General features: G+C 44.3%; 1 protein-coding gene across 1 annotated transcript in view; it reads left to right on the forward strand.

The window, feature by feature from the left end:
- The first annotated feature begins 1,261 nt into the window (after positions 1–1,261).
- The window catches only part of LOC110532027 (mitochondrial import receptor subunit TOM70), a 37,027-nt gene continuing 22,580 nt past the window's right edge, over positions 1,262–15,708 (forward strand). The window contains exons 1-4 of the mRNA XM_036977095.1: positions 1,262–1,776; positions 12,443–12,616; positions 12,960–13,086; positions 14,291–14,400. Coding sequence (XP_036832990.1) covers positions 1,546–1,776; positions 12,443–12,616; positions 12,960–13,086; positions 14,291–14,400 — 642 coding nt within the window. The 5' untranslated portion in view covers positions 1,262–1,545. The remainder of the gene's footprint in view (positions 1,777–12,442; positions 12,617–12,959; positions 13,087–14,290; positions 14,401–15,708) is intronic.

Consider the following 15,708-nt stretch of genomic DNA (forward strand, 5'->3'; position numbering starts at 1 on the left):
TGGTGAACCAGGCGAGGCAATCATTTGAGAAACCAAGGCTGTCGAGTCTGCCGATGAGAATGTGGTGATTGACAGAGTCGAAAGCCTTGGCCAGATTAATGAATACGGCTGCACAGTAATGTTTCTTATCGATGGCGGTTAAGATATCGTTTAGGACCTTGAGCGTGGCTGAGGTGCACCCATGACCAGCTCTGAAACCAGATTGCATAGCAGAGAAGGTATGGTGAGATTTAAAATGGTTGGTAATCTGTTTGTTGACTTGGCTTTCGAAGACCTTAGAAAGGCAGGGTAGGATAGATACACCATGTGTATGTGACAAATACAATTTGATTTGATTTGATTTGATATAGGTCTGTAGCAGTTTGGGTCAAGAGTGTCCCCCCCTTTGAAGAGGGGGATGACCGCAGCTGCTTTCCAATCTTTGGGAATCTCAGACGACACGAAAGAGAGGTTGAACAGGCTAGTAATAGGGGTGGCAACAATTTCGGGTAGATAATTTTAGAAAGAGAGGGTCCAGATTGTCTAGCCCGGCTGATTTGTAGGGATCCAGATTTTGCAGCTCTTTCAGAACATCAGCTGACTGGATTTGGGAGAAGGAGAAATGGGGAAGGCTTGGGCGAATTGCTGTGGGGGGTGCAGTGCTGTTGACCGGGGTAGGGGTAGCCAGGTGGAAAGCATGGCCAGCCGTAGAAAAATGCTTATTGAAATTCTCAATTATAGTGGATTTATCAGTGGTGACAGTGTTTCCTATCTTCAGTGCAGTGGGCAGCTGGGAGGAGGTGTTCTTATTCTCCATGGACTTTACAGTGTCCCAGAACTTTTTTGAGTTAGTGTTGCAGGAAGCAAATTTCTGCTTGAAAAAGCTAGCCTTGGCTTTTCTAACTGCCTGTGTATAATGGTTATGTTAAACATAAACATACTGGTAATACAACGTTCATTTGAAAATAGTGTAAAAACAGTATCATGTAATGGCAAAGCACTAGAATACTCTTATAACATATATAAACAGTCATAGTCAATAAATGCTATCTATAATACACAATCCCAATCCCAACATCTTTGATAACACTCAAAAGTAGGTTTACTGTTATCAACGTTTAAAGCATTGCATTATTTAATACATACACTAGATGGGGTGCTTGTACTCCATGTAATGTTGTAGTCGTCCGTGTAGTCCGGAAGTAAAGAGTTCCCCGCCCTGGTTGCAATTACACAGCGCCCGCCAGTATCCCAAGATTCCGCTGTTTCCGCTTTTACCTCGCCGATTCCAGAGTGGGTACTGGAGGCAGTGGTGTGTTTGTCGTCACTAGTTACCACAGCCATAAAGTCATTATTATGGCCAAAACGAGCCTATTTCTACAAGTTATATCCTTAAATCTGTTTTTAAACCTAACCACACTGCTGACATGATTAACCTTTAAATTAAGACCAAAAAGGGAATTTTTAATAAAAAAAAACGATATATAGCCAATTTTTGACTTTGTGGTTGTGGTAACTAGTGACAACTGGTGCGTGTTCTGCTCGCTTCTGTCCATTATATGGTGGATGATGGCCGCTTCAAAGCCTGTCGAGTCGCAGTCCGGGAGCGGTTTCCCCCGCTGGCAGCTGGCCCTCCTGGTCGGAACCCCCATAGTGCTGGGTGTAGGAGCCGTTTACCTGTGGAAACGAAACAAGACGAAGGACACACCGGGGAAAAGCAATGGGGAACGGACAACTCCAGAAGGTAGCGCCAACCCCGTCCAGGGCCAAGGAGCCCGTTGCGAGCAGGAGGACATGGTATGACTCTCAACCACTCCTAGATATCACTCTGGCGTACAGCTTTCTGGCGTACAGGGGTACGATAACAATATCATTTTTTTATCTGGGGTATGATTTTATCAATACCGAAATACATTCAAGGGCACAGGTCGCACCTGCATTTAGTGGTTGGCTGGTAAAGGTTTACAATTTAGGTTACTCATTTAGAAAATGTCGCCACAGACAGGCATGTATTACCGTTCCTATCCACAGCAGTATTCAGCGTGACCAAAAACACGTATGTACTTAATAACTAGCTAGTTCTTAAAACGGGGGCAGGCTAGACATTTTAGGTTAGGTGAGTTGCCAAACTAGCTTTGTTACTGTTGGCCAGTTATCTTGCCAGAAGTTACCGACCCCAACCGTTAGCCACATTTTGTATTTCACCTTTATTTAACCAGGTAGGCTAGTTGAGAACAAGTTCTCATTTACAACTGCGACCTGGCCAAGATAAAGCATAGCAGTGTGAACAGACAACACAGAGTTACACATGGAGTAAACAAACATACAGTCAATAATACAATATAAAAAGTCTATAAACAGTGTGTGCAAATGAGGTAAGATAAGGGAGGTAAGGCACTAAATAGGCCATGATGGTGAAGTAATTACAATATACCAATTAAACACTGGAGTGATAGATGTGCAGAAGATGAATGTGCTGGCACAGATACTGGGTTGCAAAGGAGCAAGATGAATAAATAAATACAATATGAGGATGAAGTAGTTGGATGGGCTGTTTACAGATGTGCTATGTACAGGTGCAGTGATCTGTGAGCTGCTCTGACAGCTGATGCTTAAAGTTGGTGAGGGAGATATGAGTCTCCAGCTTCAGGGATTTTTGCAGTTTGTTCCAGTCATTTGAGACAGAGAACTGGAAGGAGAGGTGGCCGAAGGAGGAATTGGCTTTGGGGGTGACCAGTGAGATATACCTGCTGGAGAGCGTGCTACGGGTGGGTGCTGCTATGGTGACCAGTGAGCTGAGATAAGGCGGTGCTTTACCTAGCAAAGACTTGTAGATGACCTGAAGCCAGTGGGTTTGGCGACGAGTATGAATCGAGGGCCAGCCAACGAGAGTGTACAATGGTGGGTAGTATATGGGGCTTTGGTGACAAAACGGATGGCACTGTGATAGACTGCATCCAGTTTGTTGAGTAGAGTGTTGGAGGCTATTTTGTAAATGACATCGCCGAAGTCGAGGATCGGCAGGATGGTCAGTTTTACGAGGATATGTTTGGCAGCATTGAGTGAAGGATGCTTTGTTGCAAAATAGGAAGAGTTGAGTACAGTTACGTGCACACAATAATGCGATTATTGTGGATAGTCAGGTTAATATAATAGACAATAATAAACGTTCTACCACAATGACCATGTTATTTTTGCGAGTTTGGACAGATCAAGTTTGTATGTGTGAACTATATATAAGATGCATACTGGATAAGATCTGCTAAATTACTAACATGTCAACTGTAAACCAACTGTATTAATTTAGGGGAATGTCAAATACACATGAAACATTCATGGTCATTTAGTTAGCTTGCCATTTAATAGCTAATTTGTCCTGGGAGATGAACATTGGTTTGTTATTCTACCTGAAATGCATATGGTCCTTTTTTTTGTTGTTGCTTGATCTTTGAACTTTGACCGGGAGGCTCGGCATCTAGCAGTCCTGTTCTGAACCAATGCATTCTAACAGTATAACAAATACAGGGCATTCTAACAGTATAACAAATACAGTGCATTCTAACAGTATAACAAATACAGGGCATTCTAACAGTATAACAAATACAGGGCATTCTAACAGTATAACAAATACAGGGCATTCTAACAGTATAACATATACAGGGCATTCTAACAGTCTAACAAATACAGGGCATTCTAACAGTATAACAAATACAGGGCATTCTAACAGTATAACAAATACAGGGCATTCTAACAGTATAACATATACAGGGCATTCTAACAGTATAACAAATACAGGGCATTCTAACAGTATAACATATACAGGGCATTCTAACAGTATAACAAATACAGGGCATTCTAACAGTATAACAAATACAGGGCATTCTAACAGTATAACAAATACAGGGCATTCTAACAGTATAACAAATACAGAGCATTCTAACAGTATAACATATACAGGGCATTCTAACAGTATAACAAATACAGGGCATTCTAACAGTATAACATATACAGGGCATTCTAACAGTAACAAATACAGGGCATTCTAACAGTATAACATATACAGGGCATTCTAACAGTATAACAAATACAGTGCATTCTAACAGTATAACAAATACAGGGCATTCTAACAGTATAACAAATACAGGGCATTCTAACAGTATAACAAATACAATGCATTCTAACAGTATAACAAATACAGGGCATTCTAACAGTATAACAAATACAGGGCATTCTAACAGTATAACAAATACAGTGCATTCTAACAGTATAACAAATACAGGGCATTCTAACAGTATAACATATACAGGGCATTCTAACAGTATAACAAATACAGTGCATTCTAACAGTATAACAAATACAGGGCATTCTAACAGTATAACAAATACAGGGCATTCTAACTGTATAACAAATACAGGGCATTCTAACATTATAACAAATACAGGGCATTCTAACAGTATAACAAATACAGGGCATTCTAACAGTATAACAAATACAGGGCATTCTAACAGTATAACAAATACAGGGCATTCTAACAGTATAACAAATACAGGGCATTCTAACAGTATAACAAATACAGGGCATTCTAACAGTATAACAAATACAGGGCATTCTAACAGTATAACAAATACAGGGCATTCTAACAGTATAACAAATACAGGGCATTCTAACAGTATAACAAATACAGGGCATTCTAACAGTATAACAAATACAGGGCATTCTAACAGTATAACATATACAGGGCATTCTAACAGTATAACATATACAGGGCATTCTAACAGTATAACATATACAGGGCATTCTAACAGTATAACAAATACAGGGCATTCTAACAGTATAACAAATACAGTGCATTCTAACAGTATAACAAATACAGGGCATTCTAACAGTATAGCATATACAGGGCATTCTAACAGTATAACATATACAGGGCATTCTAACAGTATAACAAATACAGGGCATTATAACAGTATAACAAATACAGGGCATTATAACAGTATAACAAATACAGGGCATTCTAACAGTATAACAAATACAGGGCATTCTAACATTTATAACAAATACAGGGCATTCTAACATTTATAACAAATACAGGGCATTCTAACAGTATAACAAATACAGGGCATTCTAACAGTATAACATATACAGGGCATTCTAACAGTATTACAAATACAGGGCATTCTAACAGTATAACAAATACAGGGCATTCTAACAGTATAACAAATACAGGGCATTCTAACAGTATAACATATACAGGGCATTCTAACAGTATAACATATACAGGGCATTCTAACAGTATAACATATACAGGGCATTCTAACAGTATAACAAATACAGGGCATTCTAACAGTATAACGAATACAGGGCATTCTAACAGTATAACAAATACAGGGCATTCTAACAGTATTCAGACCCCTTGACTTTTTACTATTTTTTAAATTTTATTTTACGTTACAGCCTTATTCTAAAATTGATTAAATAATTTTTCCCCTCATCAATCTACACACGATACCCCATAATGACATCACGATACCCCATAATGACATCACGATACCCCATAATGACATCACGATACCCCATAATGACATCACGATACCCCATAATGACATCACGATACCCCATAATGACATCACGATACCCCATAATGACAAAGCAAAAACAGTAAAAAAATATATTAAAAAAAGTTTGGTAATTAATCAAAATAAATCAAACTGAAATATGACATTTACATAAGTATTCAGACCCTTTACTCAGTTCTTTGTGGAAGCACTTTTGGCTGTGATTACAGCCTCAAGTCTTCTTGGGTATGACTGTACAAGCTTGGCACACCTGTATCTGGGGAGTTTCTTCCATTCTTCTCTGCAGATCCTCTCAAGCTCTGTCAGGTTGGATGGGGAGCGTTGCTGCACAGCTATTTTAGGTCTCTCCAGAGATGTTAGACCGGGTTCAAGTCCGGGGTCTGGCTGGGTCACTCAAGGATATTCAGAAACTTGTCCCGAGATTGCTCCTGCGTTGTCTTGGCTGTGTCCTTAGGGTCATTGTCCTGTTGGAAGTTGAACCTTCGCCCCAGTCTGAGGTCCTGAGCGCTCTGGAGCAGGTTTTCATTATTGTATTTCAGTTTTTGCTTTGTCCTTATGGGGTATTGTGTGTGGAGTTGTTTTTATTTAATCGATTTTAGAATAAGGCTGTAATGTAACAAAACGTTGAAAAAGTCAAAGGGTCTGAATACTTTCCGAAGGCACTATATGCTTTAGCAATAAATATATATTGTGGTTGTGTTTATGAAGGGTTTTAGGTATTTATTTGAATGAGTTTGTTACTGTAGGCTGTAGGGTAAATCTATTTATTTAATTTAAACTTTATTTGACTAGGCAAGTCAGTTAAGAACAAATTATTATTTACAATGACGGCCTACACCAGCCAAACCCTAACCAGGATGACGCTGGGCCAATTGTGTGTCGTCCTAGGCGACTCCCGATCACGGCCGGTTGTGATAGAGCCCAGGATCGAACCAGGGTCTGTAGTGACGCCTCTAGCACTGTGAATCAGTACCTTAGACCGCTGCTCAACTCGGGAGCCCTATTAATTCAATCACTTCTTGACAGTATCCCTATGTACAGGGAGTACCAGGTAATCACATGGCTGGATACAGGGAGTACCAGGTAATAACATGGCTATATACGGGGAGTACCAGGTAATAACATGGTTATATACAGGGAGTACCAGGTAATAACATGGCTGGATACGGGGAGTACCAGGTAATAACATGGCTATATACAGGGAGTACCAGGTAATAACATGGCTATATACAGGGAGTACCAGGTAATAACATGGCTATATACAGGGAGTACCAGGTAATAACATGGCTATATACAGGGGGTACCAGGTAATAACATGGCTATATACAGAGAGTACCAGGTAATAACATGGCTATATACAGGAAGTACCAGGTAATAACATGGCTATATACAGGGAGTACCAGGTAATAACATGGCTATATACAGGGAGGTAATAACATGGCTATATACAGGGAGTACCAGGTAATAACATGGCTATATACAGGGAGGTAATACCATGGCTATATACGGGGAGTACCAGGTAATAACATGGTTATATACGGGGAGTACCAGGTAATAACATGGTTATATACAGGGAGTACCAGGTAATAACATGGTTATATACAGGGAGTACCAGATAATAACATGGCTATATACAGGGAGGTAATAACATGGTTATATACAGGGAGTACCAGGTAATAACATGGTTATATACAGGGAGTACCGGGTAATAACATGGTTATATACAGGGAGTACCAGATAATAACATGGCTATATACAGGGAGTACCAGGTAATAACATGGCTATATACAGGGAGTACCAGGTAATAACATGGCTATATACAGGGAGGTAATATCATGGTTATATACAGGGAGTACCAGATAATAACATGGCTATATACAGGGAGGTAATAACATGGTTATATACAGGGAGTACCAGGTAATAACATGGTTATATACAGGGAGTACCAGGTAATAACATGGTTATATACAGGGAGTACCAGATAATAACATGGCTATATACAGGGAGTACCAGGTAATAACATGGTTATATACAGGGAGTACCAGGTAATATCATGGTTATATACAGGGAGTACCAGATAATAACATGGCTATATACAGGGAGGTAATAACATGGTTATATACAGGGAGTACCAGGTAATAACATGGTTATATACAGGGAGTACCAGGTAATATCATGGTTATATACAGGGAGTACCAGATAATAACATGGCTATATACAGGGAGTACCAGGTAATAACATGGCTATATACAGGGAGTACCAGGTAATAACATGGCTATATACAGGGAGTACCAGATAATAACATGGTTATATACAGGGAGTACCAGATAATAACATGGTTATATACAGGGAGTACCAGATAATAACATGGTTATATACAGGGAGTATCAGGTAATAACATGGCTATATACAGGGAGTACCAGGTAATAACATGGTTATATACAGGGAGTACCAGATAATAACATGGCTCTATACAGGGAGGTAATAACATGGCTATATACAGGGAGTACCAGGTAATAACATGGCTATAGACAGGAAGTACCAGGTAATAACATGGTTATAGACAGGAAGTACCAGGTAATAACATGGTTATAGACAGGAAGTACCAGGTAATAACATGGTTATATACAGGGAGTACCAGGTAATAACATGGATATATACAGGGAGTACCAGGTAATAACATGGCTATATACAGGGAGTACCAGGTAATAACATGGTTATATACAGGGAGTACCAGGTAATAACATGGTTATATACAGGGAGTATCAGGTAATAACAATGGCTATATACAGAGAATACCAGGTAATAACATGGCTATATACAGGAAGTACCAGGTAATAACATGGCTATATACAGGGAGTACCAGGTAATAACATGGCTATATACGGGGAGTACCAGGTAATAACATGGCTATATACGGGGAGTACCAGGTAATAACATGGCTATATACAGGGAGTACCAAGTAATAACATGGCTATATACAGGGAGTACCAGGTAATAACATGGCTGGATACAGGGAGTACCAGGTAATAAGATGGCTATATACAGGGAGTACCAGGTAATAACATGGCTATATACAGGGAGTACCAGGTAATAACATGGCTATATACAGGGAGTACCAGGTAATAACATGGCTATATACAGGGAGTACCAGGTAATAACATGGCTGGATACAGGGAGTACCAGGTAATAAGATGGCTATATACAGGGAGTACCAGGTAATAACATGGCTATATACAGGGAGTACCAGGTAATAACATGGCTATATACAGGGAGTACCAGGTAATAACGCTGCTATATATGGGGAGTACCAGGTAATAACATGGTTATATACAGGGAGTACCAGATAATAACATGGCTATGTACGGGGAGTACCAGGTATTTGAGGTAGTAGATATGTACATATAGGTAGGGATGGAGTGCCTAGGCATTGGATAGATAATAAACAGTAATAGCAGCATATGTGATGAGTCAAAAGAGATTAGTGAAAAAAGGGTCAATGCAGATAACCAATAGCTACCCAGACTGACTATTTAACTAACTATTTAGCAGTCTTATAGCTTGTGGGTGGAAGCTGTTCAGGGTTTTGGTTTCAGACTTGGTGCGTCGGTACCGCTTGCTGTGCAGTAGCAGAGAGAACAGTCTATGACTTGGGTGGCTGGAGTCTTTGATCATTTTTAGGGCCTTCCTCTGACACCGCCTGGCAAGGTCCTGGATGGCAGGAGACTTGGCCACAGTGACGTCCTGGGCCGTACGCACTACCTTCTAGCGCCTTACGGTCAGATGACGAGCAAAAACAGATAAAGCAACACCTCCCAACGCCTCTCCCCTATTGGACCTAGATAGTTTGTGTATGTATTGATATGTGGGCTACGTGTGCTTTTTTTAATGTATGTAGTTCTGTCATTGAGCTGTTCTTTAAATGTTCTGTATTATGTCATGTTTTGTGTGGACCACAGGAAGAGTAGCTGCTACTTTCGCAACAGCTAATAGGGATCCTAATCAAAAGTGAAATGTTTCAAGGCTAAAAAAATCCTTCTTTAACCTGTCTCTTCCACTTCATCTACACGGATCAAATTGGATTTAACAAGAGACATCATTCAGGGATCATAGCTTTTGCATGGATTGATCTGGTCAGTCTGTAATGGAAAGAGCAGGTGTTCCTAATATTTTGTCCACTCATTGTAGATGGTAATGGTAACCTATGAGTTGTGAATCAGAACATGCCTCACAGCGATCCACATAGTTGTGCTTTTAATTTAATTGCTGTGGAAACATCAAATAACAATACAACATGGCAATCCTTTTTGTTCTCATGTGTTTCACCACTAACTCGTGTCTCCCTCCCTTCCATCCTGTAGAGTCCTCTGGCCCTGGCCTAGGGTGCTACTAACTCTCCCTCCCTTCCATCCTGTAGAGTCCTCTGGACCGGGCCTAGGGTGCTACTAACTCTCCCTCCCTTCCATCCTGTAGAGTCCTCTGGACCGGGCCTAGGGTGCTACTAACTCTCCCTCCCTCCCTTCCATCCTGTAGAGTCCTCTGGACCGGGCCTAGGGTGCTACTAACTCTCCCTCCCTTCCATCCTGTAGAGTCCTCTGGCCCTGGCCTAGGGTGCTACTAACTCTCCCTCCCTTCCATCCTGTAGAGTCCTCTGGACCGGGCCTAGGGTGCTACTAACTCTCCCTCCCTCCCTTCCATCCTGTAGAGTCCTCTGGCCCTGGCCTAGGGTGCTACTAACTCTCCCTCCCTTCCATCCTGTAGAGTCCTCTGGACCGGGCCTAGGGTGCTACTAACTCTCCCTCCCTTCCATCCTGTAGAGTCCTCTGTACCGGGCCTAGGGTGCTACTAACTCTCCCTCCCTTCCATCCTGTAGAGTCCTCTGGACCTGGCCTAGGGTGCTACTAACTCTCCCTCCCTTCCATCCTGTAGAGTCCTCTGGACCGGGCCTAGGGTGCTACTAACTCTCCCTCTTTTCCATCCTGTAGAGTCCTCTGGCCCTGGCCTAGGGTGCTACTAACTCTCCCTCTTTTCCATCCTGTAGAGTCCTCTGGACCTGGCCTAGGGTGCTACTAACTCTCCCTCCCTTCCATCCTGTAGAGTCCTCTGGACCGGGCCTAGGGTGCTACTAACTCTCCCTCTTTTCCATCCTGTAGAGTCCTCTGGCCCTGGCCTAGGGTGCTACTAACTCTCCCTCTTTTCCATCCTGTAGAGTCCTCTGGACCTGGCCTAGGGTGCTACTAACTCTCCCTCTTTCCATCCTGTAGAGTCCTCTGGCCCTGGCCTAGGGTGCTACTAACTCTCCCTCTTTTCCATTCTGTAGAGTCCTCTGGCCCTGGCCTAGGGTGCTACTAACTCTCCCTCCCTTCCATTATGTAGAGTCCTCTGGCCCTGGCCTAGGGTGCTACTAACTCTCCCTCTTTTCCATTCTGTAGAGTCCTCTGGCCCTGGCCTAGGGTGCTACTAACTCTCCCTCCCTTCCATCCTGTAGAGTCCTCTGGACCGGGCCTAGGGTGCTACTAACTCTCCCTCCCTTCCATCCTGTAGAGTCCTCTGGACCGGGCCTAGGGTGCTACTAACTCTCCCTCTTTTCCATCCTGTAGAGTCCTCTGGACCTGGCCTAGGGTGCTACTAACTCTCCCTCTTTTCCATTCTGTAGAGTCCTCTGGCCCTGGCCTAGGGTGCTACTAACTCTCCCTCTTTTCCATCCTGTAGAGTCCTCTGGACCGGGCCTAGGGTGCTACTAACTCTCCCTCTTTTCCATCCTGTAGAGTCCTCTGGACCTGGCCTAGGGTGCTACTAACTCTCCCTCCCTTCCATCCTGTAGAGTCCTCTGGCCCTGGCCTAGGGTGCTACTAACTCTCCCTCCCTTCCATCCTGTAGAGTCCTCTGGACCGGGCCTAGGGTGCTACTAACTCTCCCTCCCTTCCATCCTGTAGAGTCCTCTGGACCGGGCCTAGGGTGCTACTAACTCTCCCTCCCTTCCATCCTGTAGAGTCCTCTGGACCGGGCCTAGGGTGCTACTAACTCTCCCTCTTTTCCATCCTGTAGAGTCCTCTGGCCCTGGCCTAGGGTGCTACTAACTCTCCCTCTTTTCCATCCTGTAGAGTCCTCTGGACCTGGCCTAGGGTGCTACTAACTCTCCCTCTTTCCATCCTGTAGAGTCCTCTGGCCCTGGCCTAGGGTGCTACTAACTCTCCCTCTTTTCCATTCTGTAGAGTCCTCTGGCCCTGGCCTAGGGTGCTACTAACTCTCCCTCCCTTCCATTATGTAGAGTCCTCTGGCCCTGGCCTAGGGTGCTACTAACTCTCCCTCTTTTCCATTCTGTAGAGTCCTCTGGCCCTGGCCTAGGGTGCTACTAACTCTCCCTCCCTTCCATCCTGTAGAGTCCTCTGGACCGGGCCTAGGGTGCTACTAACTCTCCCTCCCTTCCATCCTGTAGAGTCCTCTGGACCTGGCCTAGGGTGCTACTAACTCTCCCTCCCTTCCATCCTGTAGAGTCCTCTGGACCGGGCCTAGGGTGCTACTAACTCTCCCTCTTTTCCATCCTGTAGAGTCCTCTGGACCTGGCCTAGGGTGCTACTAACTCTCCCTCTTTTCCATTCTGTAGAGTCCTCTGGCCCTGGCCTAGGGTGCTACTAACTCTCCCTCTTTTCCATCCTGTAGAGTCCTCTGGACCGGGCCTAGGGTGCTACTAACTCTCCCTCTTTTCCATCCTGTAGAGTCCTCTGGACCTGGCCTAGGGTGCTACTAACTCTCCCTCCCTTCCATCCTGTAGAGTCCTCTGGCCCTGGCCTAGGGTGCTACTAACTCTCCCTCCCTTCCATCCTGTAGAGTCCTCTGGCCCTGGCCTAGGGTGCTACTAACTCTCCCTCCCTTCCATTCTGTAGAGTCCTCTGGACCGGGCCCAGGGTGCTAAGAACAAGGGCAACAAGTACTTCAAGGCTGGGAAGTATGAGCAGGCCATCCAGTGTTACACAGAGGCCATCGGTCTGTGTCCTAGAGACAACCAGACAGACCTGTCCACCTTCTACCAGAACAGAGCTGCTGCCTACGAACAGCAGGTTAGTGGCAACTATCACATTGGCAACCATTCATTATAATGCTCTGTATGTGTTCATGTGGGTTTATAGCAGTGGAGGCTGGTGAGGGGAGGACAGCTCATAGTAATAGCTAGAATAGTGTTTGATGCTGTTTCAGTGAAACCAGACCACCATGTGTTTGATGCTGTTTCAGTGAAACCAGACCACCACGTGTTTGATGCTGTTTCAGTGAAACCAGACCACCACGTGTTTGATGCTGTTTCCACGTGTCACCAGCCACCACTGGTTTCTAGTTTAGAACTGTTGAATGCATGTGTGTCCCTGTGTGTTTGTGTGTGTTAACATGAACTATGTCTGTTTCCAGATGAAGTGGACAGAGGTGGTGCAGGACTGTACCCAGGCTGTAGTGATTAATCCACGCTACATCAAGGCCCTGTTCAGGAGGGCCAAGGCCCTGGAGAGACTGGACAACAAGAAGGAGTGCCTGGAAGGTACACACACACACACACACTGGATAACAAGAACTACATGGAAGGTAGACCCACACACACACACACTGGATAACAAGAACTACATGGAAGGTAGACCCACACACACACACACACACACACACTGGATAACAAGAACTACATGGAAGGTAGACCCACACACACACTGGATAACAAGAACTACATGGAAGGTAGACCCACACACACACACACACACTGGATAACAAGAACTACATGGAAGGTAGACCCACACACACACACACTGGATAACAAGAACTACATGGAAGGTAGACCCACACACACACACTGGATAACAAGGACTACATGGAAGGTAGACCCACACACACACACACTGGATAACAAGAACTACATGGAAGGTAGACCCACACACACACTAGATAACAAGGACTACATGGAAGGTAGACCCACACACACACACACTGGATAACAAGAACTACATGGAAGGTAGACCCACACACACACTGGATAACTAGGAGTGCCTGGAAGGCGGGGCTTAGCTCAGACTTGTTACTGTTGACCAGAGCCCTATTCCCTATATAGTGGACTACTTTAGACCAGAGCCCTATTCCCTAAATAGTGCACTACTTTAGACCAGGGCCCTATTCCCTATATAGTGCACTACTTTAGACCAGAGCCCTATTCCCTATATGGTGCTCTACTTTAGACCAGGGCCCTATTCCCTATATAGTGGACTACTTTAGACCAGAGCCCTATTCCCTATATAGTGCACTTCAGTTGAGCCGTGTGGTCCCTGGTCAAACGTGCTTTATATAGGGAATAGAGTGCCAGTTGGAACGTCATCTCCTTTAAAGGCACATGATACCACAGCAGGTCAAGTAACAAGGGAACCCCCATATATCCCCCCCCCCCCTCCTGTTCCTGTAGATAACAAGGGAACCCCCATATATCCCCCCCCCCCCCCCCCCCCCCCCTCCTGTTCCTGTAGATAACAAGGGAACCCCCATATATCCCCCCCCCTCCTGTTCCTGTAGATAACAAGGGAACACCCATATATCCCCCCCCCCCCCCCCTTCCTGTTCCTGTAGATAACAAGGGAACCCCCATATATCCCCCCCCTCCTGTTCCTGTAGATAACAAGGGAACCCCCATATATCCCCCCCCTCCTGTTCCTGTAGATAACAAGGGAACCCCCATATACCCCCCCCCCCCCCTCCTGTTCCTGTAGATGTGACGGCGGTGTGTATCCTGGAGGCCTTCCAGAACCAGCAGAGTATGCTGCTAGCAGACAAAGTCCTCAAACTGCTGGGGAAGGAGAAGGCCAAAGACCAATACAAGGTGAGAGGATGTTCCAGCTCTCCTGCTGCTCCTTACTGAAGGCATTGAGTAATGTTGGGTTTTAACTGCTCTGAAAGGTTCTCCTTCTCTGTTGGTCTGTGTAATCTGTGGGAAATATGTCTCTAATATGGTCATACATTTGTCAGGAGGTTAGGAAGTGCAGCTCAGTTTCCACCTCATTTTGTGGGCAGTGAGCACATAGCCTGTCTTCTCTTGAGAGCCAGGTCTGCCTACTGCAGCCTTTCTCAATAGCAAGGCTATTCTCACTGAGTCTGTACATAGTCAAAGCTTTCCTTAATGTTGGGTCAGTCACAATGGTCAGGTATTCTGCCACTGTGTACTCTCTGTTTATGGCCAAATATCATTCTTGTTTGCTCTGTTTTTTTGTTGATTATTTTCAGTGTGTCAAATAGTTATCTTGTTGTTTTCTCATGATTTGGTTGGATCTAAATGTGTTTCTGTGGGGTCTGTTTGTGTTTAGGAACAGAGCCCCAGAACCAGCTGGTTGAGGGGACTCTTCTCTAGGTTCATCTCTCTGTAGGTGAGGGCTTTGTGGGGTGTGTTTGTGAACAGAGCTCCAGAACCAGCTGGGTGAGGGGACACTTCTCTAGGTTCATCTCTCTGTAGGTGAGGGCTTTGTGGGGTGTGTTTGTGAACAGAGCTCCAGAACCAGCTGGGTGAGGGGACACTTCTCCAGGTTCATCTCTCTGTAGGTGAGGGGACTCTTCTCTAGGGTCATATCTCTGTAGGTGAGGGCTTTGGGGTGGAATGTCTGGGTATCGCTTCCTTTTAGGTGGTTATAGAATTGAACATCTCTTTTCTGGATTTTGATCATCAGCGGGTAAAGTCCTAATTCTGCTCTGCATTGTTTGGGGTTTTGCGTTATACACTAAGTATATTTTTGCAGAATTCCGCATGCAGTGTCAATTGGGTGTTTGTCCCATTTTGCGAATTCTTGGTTGGTGAGCGGACTCCAGACCTCACAACCATAAATTGCAATGGGTTCTATAACTGATTCAAGTATTTTTTGCCAGATCCTAACACCTGTGGTGTTGCTATTTAGGCCGAGGTAGGTGTAATTCTTTGTGTGCTCTAGGGCAACGGTGTCCAGATAGAATTTGGCTACTGGACCTTTTTTGGAACACCATTTTTTTTGTCTTAATGAGATCCACTGTCAGGGCCCAGGTCTGACAGAATCTGTGCAGAAGATCTAGGTGCTGCTGTAGGCCCTCCTTGGTTGGGGACAGAAGCATCGGATCATCAGCAGTAGACATTTGACATCAGATTCCAGTAGGGTGTGGCCGGGTG

This window comes from Oncorhynchus mykiss, chromosome 1 (genome assembly GCF_013265735.2).
Source record: "Oncorhynchus mykiss isolate Arlee chromosome 1, USDA_OmykA_1.1, whole genome shotgun sequence".
In the NCBI taxonomy this organism is placed as follows: Eukaryota; Metazoa; Chordata; class Actinopteri; order Salmoniformes; family Salmonidae; genus Oncorhynchus; species Oncorhynchus mykiss.